This window comes from Pagrus pagrus, assembly GCF_965226575.1.
Source record: "Pagrus pagrus genome assembly, chromosome: 24".
Taxonomy (NCBI): domain Eukaryota; kingdom Metazoa; phylum Chordata; class Actinopteri; order Spariformes; family Sparidae; genus Pagrus; species Pagrus pagrus.
In genome coordinates, this window is record NC_140206.1 from 9610103 (window position 1) to 9634411 (window position 24309).

General features: G+C 41.5%; 1 protein-coding gene across 4 annotated transcripts in view; it reads right to left on the reverse strand.

The window, feature by feature from the left end:
* The window catches only part of LOC311253417 (voltage-gated inwardly rectifying potassium channel KCNH7-like), a 69203-nt gene extending 46025 nt beyond the window's left edge, over window positions 1–23178 (reverse strand). For all 4 annotated transcript variants that reach the window (XM_084347364.1, XM_084347363.1, XM_084347362.1 and 1 more), the window contains exons 1-2: window positions 21354–23178; window positions 20285–20515 (exon numbers count right to left, since the gene is read on the reverse strand). In XM_084347364.1, coding sequence (XP_084203490.1) covers window positions 20285–20515; window positions 21354–21429 — 307 coding nt within the window. In that variant the 5' untranslated portion in view covers window positions 21430–23178. The remainder of the gene's footprint in view (window positions 1–20284; window positions 20516–21353) is intronic.
* Between the last annotated feature and the right edge of the window lie 1131 nt (window positions 23179–24309).

Genomic DNA, 24309 nt, shown 5'->3' on the forward strand with positions numbered 1-24309 from the left:
TGGCGCTCATTTCTTTTTTCCATTACTCTCAAAGACGTACATAAGTGTGTGATGAGGCACAACAGAATGAAGTCATTCTGAAATAAAATAAATCTGTTAATACAATTTACTTTTCCATTTCCTTCTCTTTCCCCTCCATTTCCCATTATCACTTACGTCTTTTCACTCACTGTCTGCCTCAGTCACTCTTTTCTCTCTCTCCACGTCCTTGTCTGTCACTCTCTGCCTGCTTCGCTGTTATTAAATCCACCCAACTCCTCATTTGTTTTCTTTTTTTCTCACTATCCCCGGTTCTCCCTTCAGCCTCACTGTGCCTACTCGCTCTCTCCCTATCTGTGTGTAGGTCTCTCTCCCTGAGAAATGAGATAGCCGTCCAGGCTCTCTGCAGGAAGGCCACCTGACGTGTTATAAGTGGACAGATCAAACAGATCTCTGGCGCTGCTGCTGATGCAAATTTCAGCCTGTCTGCAGCCTGCACATCCTGCCTCGGCGGAGGGTCAAAGACAAACACACATGCGCGCGCACGCTCGCGCAAAAACAGAAATAACATTTACATTTCTCGGTCGCACACTGGCATGGAGACAGACGAGCATGCACACGAGAAGCGCGCGCAGACCAACACTAATGAGGTTCACAGATCTCAGCTCAGCACAGACACAAGCACAGTGGCTCACACACAGCCTGCCGGCAGCATTAATTAGCAGAATGTTCTCTGTCCAACTAAATCTAATAAGCAGGCGATGGAGCTGGTTTACACGGTGCAGTGTAATGAGAGAACGCACCTTTGAAAGGCACTAAAACAGCTTCAGTCAGAGTATATCTGATTTGAATATTCATACGGAGCGGCACAACAAAACGTAGTGAAACATCGTAACATGATACATCTGTGCCATCAATTCTTCTGTGGAGATACGTCGAGAAATACAAAGGGTGACTCAGCGTCCACCTTCTCAACACAAATACAGTCATGGATGGATGCACCGAACAAAATCTTTTCTTTTCTGCGCTCTAATCCTCCGAGGATGATGGGAGGAGGAAAGTGCTGACTTGTGCTTTGAGGGAGGCAAACAATCTCAAACTTTGACAAGGTGAAAGTGAGTTAAAAAAAAAAAAACCCCACAGAGCTGCCAATCATGCACATAAACACACACACAATCCTTGAGAACAGCAGAGTGAATCCTATAAAACAGCCTGATAAGCCTACTGCGTTGCTAGCGCATTGCTTCACCGGCCTGGTGTGTCAAAGTCAAGCCATAAGCCTGAAGCCTGAGTGGAAACGTGGGTCTTATCGATTTAAACATTTTCCACTCGGCTTCATTTCCTCCCTGACGCGGCGCAGCCTACCTGGATTAATAGGGCTACCTGGTAATCTGTTGCTACACAGATGGCTCGGCAGGATGACAGCACAACGTGGCACCAAGTGCGTACACAGAATATGCCAAATCACAATATGCTGAGGGGCTCTCGAATGTTTTCAGGCAAAGCTGCGTTGTTTAGCGTCACCGCTACTATGGTGCTGTTAGGGGTTTCAGTTTTCGCTCTGATAAACCAAAAGATTAAAAAAGGCAGGTCTACACACACAAAAATCACCTCCGAGCCAGTTTGTTTTGGACTGGATGACAACTGGTCGTGAGTCATGGAAAAAACACAATTATATGCACAGACAGATGGAGATTTGTGGCTATTCATCCAAAACATGATGGAGAACAGTAGATAATGCGCATAACAAACACAACCAACTTGGATTTTTAAGCAGAAGGTCTGCTTTGGTTTATTTGACCTTGAGATTTGGACTGAAAGCAGCACCACTGTTGGACACCAGGACAAAGTTCAGATGAGGACGCTCTGATACACCCCTGACCAACTGTTCCCACAGAGATGTACCTTCATTACACAGAGCCAGCCAGCCAGCCAGCCAGCCAACACACACACACACACACACACACACACACACGCACACACACCCCACTATGATATTACCTCCCTGTTCACCTCAGTACACTCACCCTGTGTCTCTTGCCACCTCCTCGTTCTTTAGCTTAAGTTATATTAATTACACTTTTTAAAGGTTACATCAGTTCAACCTCATTTTCAGCTTGAGGGCTCACTACTCCTCTGTGGTAAAGGTGATGCACTCCCCTCGCTACTTCTTTTCCTCACTTTCATTTAATTCTAGTGTATAAATAATTAAACAGGGATGTGTTTGTTTTTTTTGTTTTTTTGGTTTTCCATGCAGATGAAGTACACTTTTCTTATTTTCACTGTATAAACCAAAGTCCTCCTGACCTTAACTTACCTGTATAAACTATTTAATTGAAGATTTAACTTGATTCAAAACCCTTTATCCAAATCTTTAGTGAAAACTAGTTTTGATTCACATATATCCCATACATACATGACATACTAAGGGCTTTTTGTTTATCAACTGGGGAAAAAAGCAACAAATTTGCAAATCCTTTTGTCTCTTGCTTTGATTACAATATGATTGTTATGCAATGCTTGAGTACTTTGTGGTTTGCTAAATTAGCAGTTAGCAGTGGTGGAGGAAGCATTTGATTTTAAATTAAAAGATCCCCTCCAGACATGTTTTAATCTATAAAAACTGCTGTGATTAATATTTTCTGTCTGATACAGGGTTTTTTTTCCCCACAAGAAAGTGCAATTACCTGGTTTAAACCTGTAATATTACATCTCCTCCATCTCTCCTTTTAGCATGCCAAGTCAAAAAATGCCACATTTGACGATTCAAAATTCTCAAATGTAAAAATCTGTTAGTCAGACGACACTGCGAGGTCCATTTTTCAGTTTCCTGATGTTTCATTCTGTGCAATCCAATTGTGTCTACTACTTTTAGTGTATTACTACAAACCATTTGTGTATAGCCATTATGAAATTGTTGGTCATACCTGTAAGTGAAAGGTGAATATAGTCCTGCTTTGCCTTGTGTCATACACTACATCACTATAAAGTAAATTCTTAACTATTAATTAATCCTGAAAAGTCAGCAAATCAATCAAAAATGAAAATATTCATTAGTTGCAACCCTAACGTTTAGTATGAAAGGTAATCCTACTCATTATCCAAAAAGACTTTTTAAATGTTAAATTATGGAGCCCCAAGGTCCTGAAAGATAATTATTTTTTATATTATGTACACAAGAAAATATCTCGTGCAGCGCTTTAGGGGCTCTTTTGTTACTTTTGCACCATGAATAATTCTTGTCAGCACACGGTAATTCAATTATTTATTTTCTTTTTTAGATTTAGTGTTTAAAAACTATTCCCTGCACATTGAGAGCAAAGTTAACTGGAGTCAATTTCCTTATTCGTGTACACATTCTTGGCCAATAAAGCTGATTCTGAAAAAGTACAAGTACGTCGCTATCCGTTATTTCATTACAGCAAATTCCTGCGCTATTACAACTGGAGGAATCTGACTGAACAAACAGGATTTGTTGAGTGTGCGCTCATCGGCGGAGCAGTGAGAGGAGTTCTAGTTTCAAGATGCTGGAAATTTCATTAGATTCTATTTCCACTATCAATAATTAAGACAATGCAGCTCAATGTGCGCTCGTTCACAGAGGCAGGGTAGCTATAGTGAGGCGCACGCACATTGATCACCGAGCGTGATTAAAATGCCTTCGGTAGAATCCTTCCTCTCCCCTCGACACACACAAACACACGGACCAGTTCAACATCTGCTGACTGGTTGTTTCTGACAGTGATTGTGGGATGTTGGCATATGGGAATCTTGATAGCCCTCATTTGGAGAAACTGCTGCCAAGAGTATTGCAGTCAAAACCTTTCTAAATTGTGTGTGTGTATGTGTGTACGTCCAGTAGTTAGGTGTGCGTGAGTGACACTGATGGGAGCTGAGCCTCCAGCAGCAGGGAGCTGTTGGTCGGTGCTACACCGCTTGAGGGGTTATGGTGACATCTCCCTCTCTCTGTCAAAAGCTCAGCGGGGAGCGTCTTCATCTTGGCACGGCTAATTGTCATCAAATCAACTTATCCGGGTCGCTCTCTGACCCTGTGTGCACATGTCAGCGTGTCTGAGTCGATGGCTGCTGCACTATTACTGTCTCCTCTTTGACTTTACACCAGGAGGTGAGCGAAACGAGCACAAGGCAAAACGCCCGACAAGACACTCCATCTGTTGAATCTTGAAAATGAGGCAAAGTTCACAATAAAATGTTATTTTAGGGGGAGAAAATATTCAATAATTCCCCAAAGTTGACACAGCTGGTGTAAGATTATGAGTATGGAGATAATAAAAAAGTTAAATATGAGAATTGACCTTCTTTCAGAGGGTGGAAGGCTTAGGTTTTTGCTTTCCATTCTAGGGAAATGTGATCCCTTCCTCTTCTCCCCCGGGAACATTCAGTTGTACTAAGAGCTGTTTAACTCTCTAATCCAGGAGGGAGAGCGCTACTTTATCCCCAGGGATACAATATCATCAGTGGCGGCACGTTGGCTTGGTGGTTCGAGTCCTGAAGCCCAAAGGTCACATGTCAAATCACTGCCACAGAGACGTTTGTCCATCGATGGACTTCATCACTGAAAATGTCTACACACCAAGGCCCCATTTTGCTCCATTACTGTAGCTGTAGCAGTAAATACATCACCTGTTTCACCACTACGAGATCCCGGTGTTATGTCCGGTCTGCTGTCTAATTGTTTTGCTGCAGATGATTGAAAATCATTTTAATCTATACATACTTACAAGCTCTATTGTACAGTTATCCCTCCAATGGAGGCTCAATATGTTACCTACTCAATCCTCTACAGGGCCATGATCAATTACGACAAGACACTTAAGAAGACGAAGCGGGAAACAAATAATGTAGGGCTATACTGAAGCCATGCTTTACCTTTGAGGCTTCTATTGAGGTTTACAATGAAGTTTCGAATGTCTGTGGTCATATTTTGACCTTGAAAAAATTACAAATCCTTGAACAACTTTAAATGCATTGTTATGAAATTGATATTATTTATGAACATATTGCCACCTCTGAAAATGATTACATCTATCTTTGGCAATAGATTTTGACTTTTGGACTTGCACGCTCAGGAGTTATTGGAAATGTTTGGATCACACGAGTCACAATCCTACACAGCCACCCCTCGAATCTAATTCAAACAGTATAATACAAATAATGCAACGTGGTAACAGACCTGCCAGTAGGCAGCCTGTAATAACAGATGTACCTAAGACATAGCACAGGATTTGTATTAGTAGTGTTAGTCTAAACCGAGATGGAGGGAGGAAAAGGTAGGGCTGAGCTGCCAGGGTGAGTGTGGGAGAAAGGAAGGAAGAAGGGCAGAAAAGGAGGTGAAATGGTATGTGTATTGTTTTGTGAATCTGCAATGAAGAACAATACTTTACAAAAAAAAATGAAAAGAAAAGAACAAGCGCTTCCTTAAAACAGTCACGGCTGGCTATTGCCTTCAAACGTTACTCAACGGTTCTTTCTACTTCATCTTTTGCTTCTGTCATTATCATTTAACAGAAGCTTCGAACTTGTTAAGAAAATAAGAGAATGTATTCCATTCAAGAATTGATTAATCAGAAATAATCAGTCAGGGGTCATCATGGCTTATCTACTCCCATGTGCGATTGCCTCCACTAACCTGATACGTCTGCTGGGTGTGATACAGCAATCCACTGCTGCCTTTTGAGGAGGTGGAGGCAGCCGATATACGCCTGCACTAGAAAACTAGATAGACAAAATCAATGTAGAGAGTACACGATGAGAAAAATCAATTAACTCCTATGCACTATATGTCAGTGCATAATGGACAGGACTTGATCGTGTTGGCAAAAGCGAGTGTGATATTTGGGGAGACGGCCCTTTAAACAGAAGATCGCATATCTGCGTGACAGAAAAATCAAGGTCACAGCGTCTTACAAGCCTTCACACTTCCCATTATGTGAGTGTAAGTGAGTGTAAGAACGCTGTAAGAGCCCGCTGAATGATCAGGTGACAGGATACGCCGGTGTTCTCAAAGTCAGGAAGGAATTTAATATCGTTGTCAGGTTTTCATTTCATTCTGAGATCATCTAAAATTAGTTTGAATTGAAGTAGTTTTTAAAGAAGGTGCCGATTTTTACTTTTCCATGTAGAGCGTTTAAATCAATTTCATGCAGGAAACATTATATGTTAGCTATTTCATGTCATTGTGTCCCGTCTCAGAAAAGAGCACCCTTGTTTACCAAGCATATATAACTACCAAGTTACGGCACTTATCTGCCAACCTCATGCTGAGGAGTGTAAATGGAGAAAAAGTGCACTTACACTTTCAGCTTTTGTTCCAACCCTTTAATTTGTTTCAGCAATCAGAACAAATTGCTTAAAAATTTTATTTTTATGAAGACGCTTGCCTTTGTAGTATCATTTTTATAGCTGGAAACAGGAAAAATAGGCTTGCTCTCAGCATGTTTCCCCTGTTAATAGAAAGGTTTGATGTTGAAATCCCATTATGCCTTCAATGCAAAACATTATTGTACTTTTTGTTGGCTTGCTACGTCAGATTTGTGACGGGAACGAGGAGACAATCTAAGGTCATGGAGCAAGTCCGAAGCAATTCACGGAATACAACAAAGCATTGCATAGCAGTATTAACAGGAATAATCTGTCTGAAGCTTTGCGCACCATGCGGTGTCACTGCAAAAGGTTATCTGGGTGATCGTGGTGGGTGATGGAAGGCTCTGTGGACTCTGTCAAACAGCAAGCTGTGATGGTGCCACAAATACACTGTTTATCATTATGATGTGGAGAAAAAGGCTTGACAGATGGTGCCGCGAACGAAAAAAGCAAATCAAAGTGACTTGATTGGACGTGTGGGAAAATAAATGTGGACTTTTTTTGACTTTTTGGTCTTTCTAAAAACTGATGCCTACACGTTTTCTCCCTCTAATGACCTGTTTGGTCCAGTTTTGTGGTTAAATGATCACATGGTGTCGTACACAGTGTGCCTAGGCTTTCTTTCTGTACAATTAATGTGTGCATTTTGTTGGTTGGTTGGTTTGTTGACGGCAACAGCATAGCACGCATATTTTTTACACTATAGACTTTATCCAAACAATGAAAAAGCTTATCTAATTTTCCGAGACTGAACTGAGGCTGACAAGACAGCATGACATATATACAAGCGAAAGCAATTACAACATCACTGGGTTACACTGTAAGTGCTCCTGCAGATGCTGAAACAAATGCGATTAAAGAACACTATAAAACCTTGGCAGGCCCCAGTTCTTGTCAACCTTGTCTCATTGCAGCACTAAATTACTTTTGTCAGAGAATTGTCAGCCTACAGCAGAAGAGAAATAATAAAACAGTATGAGCTCTGTAGTGTGTCAGCTGGACAGCATGAGGAGGCCTCAAACGGACAAAGACAAATCAGAAGCTTCAGAGAAATGTCAGGGCTTGACCATCGTGGTCCTTGATAATCTGCTGATGCGAGGTTTTGTTGATAATACGAGTGGCTGTGATGAAACGGGCCGGTGATTGTGGGCCGCCAGTTTAGACTCTAAGGGCTTGCTGATTCAAGCTCCATCAAAGTGACTCTGCAAGCGCCGCAGAGCGCTGATCCCTGCCTGTCTGCCATTTAGTGAGGGGCTGATTCATGAACGCAAGATTTCCCCTAATTCATCTGGGAGATATACTGTGGGAGTCATCTGATTCAAGTGTGTCGAGACCCTGGCACGGAGACACTACAGTAACATCAACATACAAATTACCCTGCAAAGCATCAGGCCTGTGAATATGTCTAAGAGGAGGACTGAAGAAGAAAAATGCAGGTAAAACTAGAGCGGCACATACCTCTGCCAAGGCCCAACAGTCCCCTCTTGTAGTCACTCAGATATACCAGCCACCTAAATATACCTGATGCTTTTTTTAAGATGTTTCAGAAAGTGAGAAGAAATTCCTGGATCTATCCCTTTATCTGCATCAAAAGTTATTTCTGGGGAAATAACGTATGACTCATTCATTCATTCAACCTTTATCAAAACTCAGAAATACACTGAGGTAGCAGGCAGGTAAAAATAGGGAAAAATATCCTAGACACCAAGAAACTTAAATACTGAACTTCTTACGAACAGTGGTAACATGTGAAGCAAATAAATTAACTAAAAGAAGAACTTTACTCAACAAAAACATCCAGAAATTGACCAAATGTCAAACGTCTACATGAATGAAAACAATCAGGATAGCACGTGAGCGGATGAATGAAAATAATTCATTCACTTACATGCGGCTGCTCATTCACAGATGTGCTCATATCCAATCTGTGAATGAGTGTAAAGCAGGGATCATGGTCTGAAATCATTCTGACGAATATGAGTGGATGACTGCTGTGGAGGGGGTTGAATCAACATGTCTACCAATAAACCTTTTAAGTGTGCTCGCGTGACACAATCTACATAATCTGGCAAAATAATCTTCCTTGCTCACAACCAGCTCGTCATTTATCTCTCAGATCACAGCTGGATGAACAAGGTCTCCCGGTGCACGGAGCTGTCTGGTGTACAGCTGCGGAGGTTGGGTGAGGGGAGCCCCGCAATAGGGCAAGAATGGGGAGAGACAAGGGGGGAAGGGGGAGCTGTGAAGCGAGGTGTTCGAGCCAGTGTAAGTTGGGGGAGGGGGCTGTCAGACTGTTTACAGCCTGTTTGTGATAATACCATCACATAATGGCAGCGTGTGTGGGCTTAATGCATAGACGCAACATGAGAATGACCTATATTTATGTACTGGCACGGTGCCTACAAACTGTGGCTATGATATAGATTTCATATGTACATGCCGAGGTTAAACTGATACTGATACTGGCAATCATAAAATATCATATAACAGCCAGTTTATATGACTGACTGCTGATATGATGTCCACAGCCGTCTGTCCAATCCCTTTAAATCTCCTTTGCTCATTTTCATATGTATGAATGTTTCGATCAAAAGCCTAAAAGCATCCGACTATTAATCCGAAAATTAAACAGTGTAAATGGTGGAATTTTCAGTTATTACACATCGACATAAAAGCTCTAATTTCAGCCTAAAATGTCAGTTTTGGTATAAGTTCTCAAAATTCAAATGCCATTTGCCAAAAACAGACAACATTCTTTGATTTTCGTCAGCGGTTGGAGGTGAATTTGCCTCTGAAGAACTAACCATCTTGACAATGACCCGTTCATGCCACCCTGTTGTTCATTTAACTTGACGGGGTGGCCTCTGGGAGAAATTAATGTCAAGAAGTCGGACTGTAATGAATGACCCTGCAGGAAAATAATGGAGAAAGGATGGCCTCTAAAGGATTGGATTATTGATCCAAACGACCACGATTTTCAAAACAAACAGGTAAAAAAAGAGCATATCATATATCACTCTGAGGGCGTACTTAGCACTTTCTTACTGTCATGACAGATGCTGCATTTCTTTTTAACTTACAAAAGATAAAATAACTGAAAGCAGACTCTCTAACCATAAGAACACAGTGTACGCATGATGCGGGTTCGCCTTTGTAGGTGCATCTTACTATCTAAATAATGCGCCCTTTAAATAGCAGGAATACTGCACCATCGACTTCAGACCAGCTTTTTGTTGGTCCATGTTTTAAAAGTAGCGAGAAAAAAAAAAATCATGCATAGACTATCTAAAATGTTGATACATTATGTCTTAAATTGTTTTATAATCACATTGTAGCCCTCTGAATCAAAATGGAATCGAATCATGAGGTGCCTGAGTTTAAATGGCTGTCCATCATTCTGCATTACACTATTGATCCTGCTGTTCTTAAACTGGCCTTGTCCGTGACATGTCAGTACTGTATGGCTCTACACCAGCATCATCACTGCGTCAAATTCCTCTGCATGAGTTGTACTTGACTCAGATGCTAATTTTAAATTTAATGGTATTTTCAGAGTTGTGTGACCAGCCCCCAGTAGTGTGTTCTGTTCTCCAGCTGCGAGTCCCATAGGCAGAGACGCCAGGGTGAGTTGCAGTGATGTATCATGGCTCTTTCAACGGTTGCCAGGACGACACTATGCTGTGCTGCACATAGAGACTTTTTCTTACAGGGACGGAAACATGAAGGTGTGACAGACGGGAGGAAATTCATCCGAATGGTTCGTGGTATGTTAACACAAACCTATTTTACATCCCTGCACTTTGTCTGTTTAAAAGCACTTGAGCTTAAAATGGAAACCAACCTCAGGAGAGTAACCAACCACACATGTGCTTTTCCCATAAATGACCGATCTGTAATCCCGGAGCCTCTTCTTCTTCTAAGAAGCCATTGATGAGACTTGTTATAAATGAGCTCCACTGCGAGGCATGAACACACAGAGGAAATCGAAGCCTTTGCTACAACACAAATCTGTCCATGTCACTTTAGATTGAGAATGGGGGGCTTGCTCATTACACTGCTCTCTCTCAGGATCTGAGGACTGATGAGAGCGAGCTGGACAGCCGTATTCAAAGTCACACACCATTTGCCGAGCCTTTATTCATTTGATCCTTTATGGGTTTAGTCTGCGTTGGGAGCTACAATTTCTACCGTGGTGAATTGAGGATAATTAACGTATCTGCATCGTTATCTTTTGAGAGACACGCTGAGGGTTACGGAGCAGCTATGAAGCTTCTGGACTGGATTTAGGAGGGAGTTCCCACATTGGAAGAATCAGTCTGATATTTAGCTTCACCTGATTTCCCTCCCTCTACGACAACTTAATTTATACTCTCTTGCCAGCTCACTAACTTAACACAAAATGTCAAACTAAGTTTAGGATAAACGCTCCTTCCTTCATCCCCACACTCCCTCTGTCTCATTTATGTGCCTAATTTTGTCTTGCTGTTGCCCTCTGTCTCTCTCTCCCCACTGCATCTTTTATTCCACTCTATCTCGCCTCATGCATATGTCTTTCACACACACAAGCTGTCCACTGTAGGCTCTCAGCTGAACCTGAGAATGTGAAAGAGACTGCAGGCGAAAGAGAATAAGAGCTTATCTTGTTTGCACAGCAGCGGATGTAAAAGAATTGGTTGAACAGAGAATGGTTTCCATTCCAGAGTCGCGCCATCAAACTCTGGCTGCAAATAACCCCGGGCGGTATCATCATCATCACTCATGCTTCCACTCAGGGCTATAGATCCTCATTCACTCGTTACTTGTTATTCAAAAGAGCGGGACACAGTGTGGAGGAGATGCATCAGAAGTGTAAAGTCACCTTATAGCATCCACATAATATAATAAAATGTCCTGACTGATATTGTAATAACATATTTACTCTACTAGTCCAACAATCAGCAGTCACGTTGCATTGTGAGTAGTCATCAGGTTTTGACAGGGAAGCTGAAACTCGCAAATGCCAAATAATTGTCAGTGGCATCTTCATTCAACATTTAGTAATACACAAAACAGCTTTTTATGTACATGTTCAATAAGTAAGAGGAATGCATATCCACAGAGAGGTTTGATGGTGATGTTTCCATTACACACATGATTTTAAACGTCTCCAGAGAGGTATTCTTATAGCTTTAATGTTTCATTTTAAATGTGAGGGGAAGAAAACCTCTAATCTCAGAGAGCATCGCTGAAGCACAACCAACTTTAATCTATTTATAGCATGACATTTCAGTCTCATTTGCTATGTGCAAGTGAGAGCTTTTACCATGTACTGAGCTTATGGATTTCTTGATACACCAAGGACCCTGAGAGTCGGCTCTTTAGTATGAAATGAAAAACACTGAGATTTATTCTGATCGGATTCCCCGAAATGAAAAGGCAGAAAGAGAATGTATTCATTGACAAATAAAAGACCTGTAGTAAGGCCCAATCCCATTACACCGCTTGTCGAGCTATCACTTAGCCCAAGCCCTCCATTTTGCGCAATCACACATCGGGGTAGGGTGTCCTGATTCTTGTTTGGATAAAGGGGTAGTGCCAAGTGTTAGGGCTACATGGCCCTGTATTAAACAGAGGTTTCATAACCAAGGGTTACAAGAACTCTCTGAAGTTTCAATGTACTGTGGTCCTTTTCTTTATAACGAGCATAAAACAATCCCTACTAGTTTGCTGATGTCTCGGTAGCTGACTAGCTAGCTTGCTAGTATTCCTTTTTATTTTATAACTTGATTGGTAGCAAAGTTGTAAACGATTTGTGAGCGTCCATGCTTTTCAACCTCCATCTGATACATGGCAAATGGCAATTGTGATAAAACCAGGATTGCCACAGTAGTGCAAAGAGCTAAAGATGGCATATTGGAAATGTCCGGTCACATCTATTGACATAAACACGATCAATGATACCAGATGAGGTATGAGGGTCTTGAAGGTTTGTCCCATTTCATAGCGGGAGATTTCCACCACCACCCCTCATAACACTGTTCTGAGGGGCAAGGGGGCACTCAAACACGAGAGGTAAATGGTATTGAGCCTAACAAGCACTGACTGAAGCCTTAGTTGTGGCTGCTAACTGCAGTGCTTTGTTTCAATGTAAGATCTGATCTCACATCTGCTTCATCATTTGCATTTGTTTTAGATGAAAGGAGATCAGCTCATCTTACAAATGCAATTTCTTTTCTCACTACTTCATTGTCTAATCGCACTGTTAAGCTTTACCACTTAAACAGGCCAGGATATCTTTTACAAAACCCTGGAAGAAAATTAATGAAAAATGAACCTAAATCCAAAGTCTTGGCACCTCTCCAGCCTTTACTGTAAGACCACATAATGGAGCGACTCAGTCAAGGGCTAATTGAATGGAAAACTTTCCATTTCCATTTTTCTCTCTGAACAAATGATCCCTAAATGACAGTCCGTGAGTAATTTTTGATTTTTTAATGACATCCTTTGCCCTAACCTGCTGTGTTAGAGAAAGTGATCTCCCCTCAGTGTGGGCCTAATATGAAAGTTATTTGACATGTTTAAACTGCAGTTTTCTGCCATTGAAAAAGCCACTGACTGGGGAAAATAATAATTTTCTTTGAGTGGACTGAAAGAGAGAAATCAACATCAGGCACAACATTTGCACTTAGCACACAAATGACTATGGACAAGTGGAATCAGTGTTAGGTTACAAAAGTATCACTGTGAAACAATATGTTTAGTAAGATTATCACATTGAGGATTAAACATCTAAAAAGTGGTGGGTTATACACATGTATCCAATCCAAATCTGTTTGTCCTTGAGTTAATTACTGGCTGTTTTGTTTGCTCAAGCTTTATGAATCAATCACTTTATCCAGCATGCATTTGTTTTTTTTGTTTTGATGTGATTATAACTGTGAAATTCATCTGTCATCGTCTGTCTTAAAAACGCCCTTTACACAGAGCATCCATACAGTGTGCTCACATGCGCCAGTCTGCATATATTACACACACTACATTATGCAGAATGGCTGCTGCAGTATCCTCTTGTTCTCGCACACAGGCAAAGGTTTGTTTTTGCCAATGGTTACGAATGGAAACAAAGACTAAAATGCATAAATATGTGGGATGGCAACAGCAAAGAGCAAAGCAAAATAGCTCTAATGCCTCACTCTCTGTCTTAAAAGGGGCTGAGAACAGAGAATATGCCTTGGTTAATTATAACAAAAACAACAGTGTCATGTTAAAGGTGAGTAATAGCTGTATGGGACAATATGTGATGACACAACAGTCATATAAGAGAATAGCTGACCTGTCCTGTGTTTGAGATTGAGTGCAGTAAGCAGCTAAGCATCTAAATGTCAAGCACAGGACTTCGGAGGAAACTTTTGCCACTTTAATGACGCTGGCTTCCCTATAGAGGTCATCGAGATATGAACACAGGAAGGCAAGAGGACCGGTGGCTCTGTTAGGGCACAAATCATAAAGCATTAAGAATGTGCCGGAAGATTGTGCTGACGAGCAGAATCTCCTTCACGGACTGTAAAGGACAGCGGGCGATGCGTTTATGCAGACCCTGGGTCACAGGATTAAAAAGCAGAAGATTGCCTCACAGAAACCCCAGTGGTCCACTGTGGGGAGAGCAATCAGCTCACTGCAATGACATTTCTCCTGGAATTCCAATACAGGAGACAATCGAGATAGGGGCTGAGAGCTGTGTGTGTCTGTGTGTTGGATAGAGGAAGGGACAGAAGTACTTACATTGATTCATTCATTCATTTCTGCATTGTTTAGATTGCGCTATTGCTCAAAATAAGATGGATAGTTGTGCGTTATCGCGGTCCATTCTTCTCCTTCTTCCTCATTGTTGTGCTTTCAAAGACAAACTATCACTGTCTCCATTTTTCCAACTGAAGTCGCTGCCTCTTCACATTTGGATTAAATGAATGTCAAAAATGTAAAATGGTAACAAATCCAATAAGTTATGGTTGGGTTAGTGTTGTCTTCTGCTGGTTTTAAAGGCTGCATTACAGTAAAGTGATGTAATAATATGAACTTACCAGACTGTTTACTAATAGTTGTAATACTTGTCGTTATATCCACATTACTGATGATTACTTATAAAAAAATAATCTTGTTGTGTTAACTAAGTGTGCCACGATTTTGATTTTAAACTGAAAATCGATCTAAGGCAGTATCGGAAAATCTTTATTTTTGGTGAATATTATTTGAACTGGTCTGCCCCTGACATGCAAAAAGCAACCAGGAGAACGACAAGCTACTGTCGTAAAAAACCCAGCTATGTAAGTAAATGTTGTCAGGGCATTAAACCGATGTTTTTAAAGATCTTTACATTCTGAAAATGTTCTGAAAATAGTATAGCATTTAGTGCTGAAAAACTAATTTGCAAATTGAAAATCAAGTCAAATCAAGACCTTAAAATTGAAAAAACAAACCAGATCCTGGATTCGACATCCTAGATCATGACACCTCTAGTGATTTTTGTAAAAAGGAACATCCATAAATATCCAGTAAATATCCATCTCTACAATATTCGAGATATATTGAGATATTGGCATTAAAAAAAATTGAGATATATGATTTTGTTACATGATAAAGCTGAAAAATATTGCCATTCACTTTTTTCTGAGTACAACAGAACTACTGTCAATACAAATCCCAGGACTGTAACAAATTGTCGGACATAATGAAGGTACTAACTACAAACAAACCTAATCACGTCATAACAATGTTATGTGTTGAAAACTTGTATATTGAAGTAAACTTGTATGTAATGCTGTGATCCTACCCTCTCACTGAAGTTACACAGTGCAGAAACAAGTGATGGGGGCTGAGTGGCTGAGACAGAGACACCACTCACCCTATTACAGGACACTGTACCATCAAAATGATTTTGAAGCTGTTATTTCGTGGTAAAAAAGCTACATAATGTTGCTTTAAGGTCATATCATCCAGCTCTCTGATAGGCAATAACATACCAAAATAAAAAAAAACACATAAGGATAACACTCCATTGTCACTGATTTACAAGATTATGAACTGCAGACACATAAAATCCTGATGATCTCCAGTCTGATAAACTGTGCAGCCATACTTGCTGATAATAAATAGGAGATTATAAAAGTAGTCTGCCTTGTTGAAACAGGTGTACGACCTTCCCTGGAGAAGCTCTGAGTCAGGTGAGAGGAAAACACTGAGGTAATTAGAGGCACAGCATACAGAATGGTAATGAGGCCTTTTCCCTCGCTGCTGGGTCCAACAGGCAGAAGCCCTCCAGCCCTTTTTATTCAAGTCTCCTGTGGGCCAGTGGGTGCAGGGAGGGCGTTCGGCCGTCATTGATTTCCCCTCTCCAATGCACCGGTTTTGAAGATCAATGCAACATGAAGGTATTTGTGTCCTCATTAAAGCTGTTTGCTCAGTGGATCGATGCAGACTGAACCCCCAGCTTGGTTTGGCTGACAATGTGCCGGCCCAGAGAGGCATCAGACCTCTTAGGGCCGAGTTTAGAGTACTAATCCTTTACCTCACACCGCTCATAGCTCAGTATAAAATACTCTAATATGAGTGAATGTTCCACATTCAAATTTTCAAAGGTACTCAAGTATTAAAAGTAAAAGTACATTACTCGACCTGAACTTGTTACCACTATGGTTGATAACATGTTTTATAGCCTTCAAAGAGCAGTTGTGTTTGGTTAATTAGTTCAACAAATATTCCCTGAAGGGTTCTTCATTACGTTATCTTGTGGTTACACAATATTGTGTGTTATCGCTCATTAATGGCTCCCGCATGCTGATTCTTCAAAATACCTCCACAGAACATCTGGAGAACCTTCCTTGAAGGTGCTTGTAACTATAAAATGTTCTGGTAAGTTTAAGAGAACATTTTAGGAACCACCACAGCAAACTTGGATATGGAAAAGGAACTTCCTCGGAGAAAAGTTTGAAAAATAAGTTTTCTGATCATCAGAAAATGTGTTTAACATTTCCACTACCAGGGCTTTCCACAAGGATATGGAGTTACCAGCCAGGGGGAGAATGTAGCGAGACTTTTTAACGCTCACTGCACAATAGTCCAGTTGCTGAAACAAGTGTTTTCTGAATTAGTTCATCTAATGAGGATTTCTCCCCGTCTGCGAAATCGATGCCATTCCTAATGTGTTTAGTCACTAATTATTCTGCTAATATTTGTCAAACACTGAAGAAGACTTTCCGATCTCTACTGGGCAGGACACAACCTCTCAGCTGAGCATGTGCACACATTCACATGGCGAATTGCAACTTGGTTACATAACTATTTTATTAGAATTGAAAATGAATATAATAAAGTAGCTGGCTGGACTTAAATGAGTAGTCGGCTGTGATGGGAAGATGTAAATTGGTACTAATGCAAAGGTACTTCCATTATTTAGACATCTGGGTGTGAAATCTGTGGCTAACATATACGCTCACTGGCCACTTCATTAGGCACACTTGGCTGCAACTAATGATTATTGTACGGACAAATAATCGTTTGATTATTCTCTCCAATAATCACTGATTGATCTGAAAAATGTCAGAAAACGTTAATCAGGGTTTCCCAAAGCCCAAGACTACGTCCTCAATTGTCTTGTTTTGTCGACTACTGTCATTCACATTTCAAAAGCTGGCTTCGGAGAATTTTGACTTCTTCAGCAGATCAATTATCAAAATAGTTGCCGATTATTTTAATAGTTGACAATTATCGATCAAATAATTGTTGCAGCTCTACAATTGGCCAAGATAATTGCATCCTTTACAATACCATTTCCATCATTTCTGCCTTTACAAAGATAATAATGTTCAATTTTCATTTATTTAATTAGATGTTTATTAGTGATGTTGTAGTTTGCCGTGGTGTTGAATGGGGCTGCATTATATTTAGAAGTGTTTCCAATATTTTGGCCGTCCCTTTGACATACATGGGATTAGCAGAGTATTAGGAACACCTTTCAATATAATGAACACCACCACCACCACCCACTACGTACTCAATAATAAACATAAAGTAGAATTACTTCCTTTCTGACACTGTCAACTGTCAAACTGAAACATTATAAGCTCCGTAATAGCAGAATTCCTGTTACTTAGCTGATACTGACTGAGCCTTTTCTTTGGTGCTTTCTTGGGCTAGTCAAAGTTCAGTAAAAACAATATACAACAAGGCTATGGGTTGCATAGAGACTGTCTCGAGGGGCACAGGCTGAAGCCCACTCAAAAATAAGCTGACATCTCTCCCTGCCTACTCCCTCAAGCATTTTTCTCTAACTTTATCTTCCAACCTTTGACCCCACACATCTATATCTCCACGGATACTATCATGTGTAACTGCTCTGTAAACTGTCTTCAATCTAATCTGCGCCACCTCTCTCCCTCTGGGTTTTCTCATACCTGCCTGAGTATGAATTACACAAACGGGCACACACATACACACACAAACACACACAGACACACACAAGTCGAGGCCGCAACATCATCCCTGATCCAGAGCTCCTATCACACATCAAACGTCCAAACAAATCGCCCTGACAGCATCTTGTCTCATTATCCACAGGAGAATCCATCTTTTTGTGAGCAGAGATAAGTTTGAAAACTTTCTCCAGATCAGGAGCCTGACAGTACATTTCTCCTACAACACCCATGGACATTCGACAGATACTCAGATGTACAATGGTTAGTCTACCAAGTGGAGTAGCTATCTCAGCTGGTGGGAACAGGCCTGAAGTGAGCTTTAGAGGATGGCAGATGAGGCAATTATTTATCAACATTTTGGAGAAAAATACAAATTCAGTGTTACATGAAAGGATTTGCAAAGTCTTTATGGATGTTTTGAGACTTAGTAGTTAGTTAGTAATTAACCACTTTTGCAAACTAGATGCTCAGATACCATTTTTGATTGCTATCATTGTTGTAAGGCCTGGCATGAACATATACATACGGAGAATGAAGACAGATTGTCATTTATAGATACTTGTGAAGAAAAAAATCTCTTAAGTAACAGTGTAAAGGACGCTGCTAGGGAGTAGCAAGGTCCAATTTCAACACTAACAAATTACGAGGCATCAGTTTGATGCACATACTCACTTACTGGCTGATAACAGATGTTAACAGCATGTTAGGAAGGAGGCATTTCCGATACCGTTATCGTATCAGAGCAACCCTATCGCAAACTGTTCTCTATGCATGACTCATTGATACAAAAAGCATAGTTTCTGGTTTCAGCTAATGATCAAATACATTAGACGTGATTTAACAAAAGCTGCCAGAACGTCAAGAAAAACGATGTGCAGTTGAATGATTTTTATTAGGGATGCACCGATATCTCAGCTGATCAACGGTATCAGCCAGTGTTCACCTTGTTGACTGCTATCAGCAGATATGATGTCATTCACCGGTAACAAGCATCCCATCAATTCTTGACTTGCATATCCATGACATCCCTGCCACCAGTTTGTAAGGCTAAGTACAGCAAGTAGTGAACAGTCATTGAGGATCTTTGAGTAGTGACTTGTATAGAGGACTAAAAAGACTTTTGAAGCTGTTATTACAGTTAGGAAGGAAGGAATCTTTTTCATGTGAAAGAAAGATACATTAAGGGTTAATCCATCAATTGTACGATCGAATTTGTGCTCTTTCAAAGCTGGTGTCATGAAGGGATGAGTAACTTTAAAATATTTCATTTATTTTGTTGTAATGAAGATTCCCCTGGCAAAAAAGGAGGATACACAACAATAAAAACAAAATCAACATTGGTGATGGCAACGTCTACTGGCCAAATTGTCATTTTAAACATCAGTAACAGCCCAGAACTTTACGAAAGGCGCATCCCTAATTTTGGTTTGATTAACCGTATCTCTCACACTGCAGTATTAACAATCATTGAGGAGAAAACACACCTGCTGGGGGCTCCAACAAACAATAACCCCAAACAAACACGTGTGGGCGATCCCCACGTAGTTCTTATAAAACTATTAATCCTCATTTCCTCACCTAGCCCTTAAACGTTATGCAAGGAGCTTTAATCATCTGAATACATATGTCATTGTTAGAGGTCACTACATGAACTCTCCCTGAACTAGCACACAGTTGATGCTACTGTTTTAAACGTTCACTGTGGAGCTCGCCTTGTAACTCATCAAAACAATACCAGCTGTCATGCCAAGTCATGATCTGCATGCAGTATTCGTTAGCAGCATGTGCACACCAGAAGATTATCTACGATCTAACGATGGAAAAGCTATACAGATACGGTCAATCACAGGCAATTTTCAGCTCTGGGAGCCATAACAGGATCTAAAAATGCTAAAGTTAGCATTTAAGAGAAGCAGAGAAACTGCACGCCTCACTATCTTCACATTAGTCTTTGGGGAAGTGAGCTACATCCTTCCCAGGTTGCCCTATCCAGCGCAGGCTAATGAACATCTTTCCCAACCACCCAGCGCCTGCATCATTTCAAAACTGGACTTCACAACGAAGGAAACCTTCGCAGCTGCTCTTCCCCCCTCAGGGCTCTAAATGGGTGCACTCAGTGATTTGCTGCTGCAAAATGCTCCAGATAGAGCCGACTCAGAACTAAAAATTACCCACTGTGTACCTGCAGTGTTAGACATTGTAAAAGTCACCTCTCACACATTTATCCCACACTGAAGTAGCTTGCATTAACACTGCAGGTGGGTCTGCCTTGTGCAGTACACAGGTAGCACAAATCAAAGTGTTGTTCAAGGTGGAAATAGAGACCGAGACATGATGATTGCTTTTGAAGAGGGACTGAAAGAGCTTCAGCAGCAGAGTGCATTTTGAAAGTGACACAACTGCTACAGCTTCATGTCATGTGCTGTACTCGCCACCTGAGCCCACGCAGACAGACAGCCCGCAGCACTCACCATCCTTGCGGTGGTAGGTGATCTCCACCTTGCGCTCCTCGGAGCCCAGCAGCGCCTGGGCCACCTGGGCCACCGCGTGCCGGGTGGTGAACTCGCCGTGGAGGAAGTCACAAGTGCACGGCTTCTGCATGACGTCCGGCCTGGAGAAGCCCGTCATCTCGCAGAAGCCGTCATTACAGTAGATGATAGCGCAGTTCTGCACACGGGCATTGGCTATGATGAATTTCTTATCTGTGGAGGGAGATTGGGGGAGTTAAGTGGGGAAATTTGATCATGGGCAGAATATCACAGAAACAAGACAGTATTATTTAGTTATTACATGTGGATGTATCAATTAATACATTAAAACTGGAAATACATTAACAGGAATATTTTAAAAATGTCATATTTCAAATATAAATACAAGTAGGTGGATGTAATGGGTTTACATGGGATTATCCTCCATCACACTGTTCCAGTGAATACAAATTAATCTCCATAAGAAGGCTGGATTGCTTATTGTACTTTTATACGATTGCCTTCAATTTGACTTTTTATTAAAAAATACAAGAATTCAGGGAAATATTCGGCTGTAAAACCAGATTTATGGCACAAATGATGCTTTATTCAATAGGCCTGCTCCAGCGTGGTGTGCAAATACACAGCACCGCAAATAATCCACGAAAACTAAACACGTCTGGAGGATTTAATAAGGGCAATGAAGGTACTTAAGGGATATGATCTGAACTTATGAAATCCCTTAATCCTCTCTTTTTTCCACATATGCAGCTTTTTAAACTACAATCTCTGCTGGAGCAGGAGCGCTACAGCACTATAAACACACCAGGTGCTTGATAAGGAAGCAGGATAATTAACTTGTAATGACTTTTCATGGATCTCTGTTATATAGTTTATCGAAATATCCGGAAAAAAATAAATAAAATTAAGTCATGTTATAAAAGAAGGCCTATTAGACGATTTCCTAATTGTTGAGAGGATGCAGCAGGACAGACACAAAAGGCAGGCAGCACAACACAACACAAACGCACCCACACAACACTGGACACCAGAGAGAGAGAGAGATACTCACTTTGTCCCTCGAATTTACGAATAATTACTCCCAAAAATGTGTTTTGTGGCGCCACATGACCCCTCCGGACAGGCATGGTTCCCCTCCAAGAATAATGATGATACAAAATCTTTGGCTGTCCAAGTGAGAAGAGCAAGCCGGTCCCCCCCAAAAAAAACGCCTTCCGTCAAGTTCTAGCGGGTGATGACAACCGAAGCCAAAGGGGGCTCCCCGTTTTCTTTGTCACCAGTCAGTCATCCTCGCACGAAAATCTCCCCCCTCTTGTTTTTTCTTTTCCTCCCCCGACCCCCCGTGTTTCCCTTATTTCAACTCCGACGCGTCCCCGGTTGAGCGCATCGCAGCAGACGCTTCCCTGCGCTCCTCGCCGACGTGAAGCTGGAGAGAAAGGAGTCGGCAGACCGCAGCTTCACCAACATTTCACCGTCGCTCCTCGAAAGCCACTGTGCGCGTCTGTGGCGGCGCGTGAGAGGGGATGTTGCGTGCGTGCGGTGTGCGCGTGGGGGTCTATTGTTGTGAAGGGGGGGGGGGGGGGGAAGACTGATGGTGTCCGAGGCCAATGGCTGAGAGGCTGACGGAGCCGAGAGAGGCGCAGCACCGCCGACAGTGCGAAGGGAAGAAACCCACATGGATGCGTAGACAAAGCGGCAGACGGAGATAGTAGAGGCAGGGCTGCGGAGTAACGGATTACTGTAACGCGTTACAGCGCCCTCCGCTCACGACTCTGTTTTGTATCACGAGCACGCGTACAGTAACAACTTATAGCTCATTTTGTCTGACGTATTAAGTTAAATTATGAGAAAATCAATAGTTTCCGGTCTTATTTGTGTCACAGTGGGTAAAGTTAAGTTAGCTTATTGAGTGTTAGCTAGCTCAACTTTCTCTGCTACAACTGTACTTTGATTTTATGACGCTGAGCAGCAGCTTGATCACGAACACATTAATAAAACATCACTTTTGACACTAATGACTGATTACTTTTGAGTCAAATCACCTATCTACCTCGATTATTTATGTCAAACAGCGGGTAAAACTAAGCTAGTGTATATAGTGTTAGCTATCTTAAATGTATCAGCTAAAATTGTACTTACTTTGATTTTAAGATGCAGAGCAACAGTCTAAAACGACGACGATGACAGAAAAGTTACCTTCAAGAATTAATAATTAGCTTCCATCTAATTTTTTTCAAACATTAAGTCAAATTATGACAACATTACCTCTTTCCTTCGCTCATTTCCGGTCTTATTAATGTCACCCGGCGGGTTAGCTAGCTTAACTTTTTCGGCTAAAACTGTAGTTTTACTTTGATGTTAAGATGCAGACGAGCGACTAATGAAACATCACGTTTAATGAGTAATTGTGATTTTTCTCCCAAGTCAAATTATGTAAACTTTAATTCCACCTTCCGTCATTTCCGGTCTTATGTCTGCCACACAGCAGGTGAACTAAGGTAGCTTATTGAGTGCTAGCTAGTTTTAACTTTAACGGCTAAAGCTACACCTTAATTCTGAGATTCAGCGGCCTAATGAACCATCACCTCTGACACTAATGACTGATTACTTTCAGCAGCACCTGTGACTTGCTCCCTGAGTCAGTGCAGCCTCGAGGCGTGACGTCAGACCCGCGCACGCAGGTGTATCGCCTGCCTCATTAACGGAGGGAGCCCCCCCGGCCATGATTTGTCTCAAATGTCTGCTGTAGCCTCCAGTTTCCGCTTTGCTCTCCACACGTTGTTTGCATAAAACGTGTCTCTGCCTCGGGAGTGAAAGGGAGCCGCTGCCCGCACGAGCCGAGGCGCTGGCCATGGTGCTGCTGCTGCAGGAGGCACCTTCACTTTCTCCCCCACTAGTGCTGTCAGCCATGGAGGACATTTTGTAAGTGGCTCTAACACAGGGGAGGGGAAGTCTTCTTGTGGTCATTAAGCTTTAAGTTTACAGGAAAGTCTTTTTTCTTTTGGGTGTTGAGAAAGTGGAATGTTTTATGACATAAATTCAGGACAAAAATTGATTAAAAATTTAATTTAATATAGTAGAAGAGTAGAGGAAGTATAAAGTACCTTAAAGTAATGGAAGCACCTAAAGGCACGGTGTGTAATTTCTGCTGCTAGAGGTCTCTCAATCAAAACAGTTACAAAAGCAGGAGTTTGATCTTTTTCGTGACAAAAATCATGTTTTGTAATGTATTAAAGTGAACAATGCAAACAATAGTTAACAACAAAGTGGCTAGCTGACTAGCTTCCTCACTCTGACGTATCAGCTGGCCTTTCCTGTGTTTCGCAGGAAGTTAAAGCAACCAGGTACACAACTTAACAAAATATATATATAATGAATATATAATGTTACATTTCAGGTCTTATACCTGTACCTCAAACCACTTGGAGTCTTTATAATGCATTCAGATTGAAACAATGGCAGTTAATCTGGACTTAAACGTTTTAATACTCTCCCTCCTTTCCCTCAATTTATTCCCCTTGTTCTTCTCTCCTTTCAGATTCAATTTAATTCCCTCCACGTGTCTCCTTCAGCGTCTCACTCTCAGACACAAACACACACACAGGCAAACAAACAAACGCACCCCGAGTCGAGTGAAACATCTGTCCTGGTCGTACGCTAGCTCTCCCTCCATCTGGACCATTGAGAAAAACGATTGAATATACACAGACGTGGGGGAGGCTGGAGAGAAGGTGGCATATGTTGCTTTTACGACCTTTTGCTTTAACAGCGACTACAGTAGATTCCTTGTGGAAGCAGCCATTGTTTGAACACTTTCCTCCTTGTCATGCACCGACAGCCTTCTCTGGACGTGTTACTTTCTCCCTGCGGCTCGTGGCCTCGCCTGTCGCGAAAGCTATTGGCTGCTCTGGAATATTTATCAGCACTAATCTGCATTTTGTTGCCCGCATCCAATTTCTCATCACACTTAACTCGGTAATGATATCTGAATCCATAAAAACAACTTA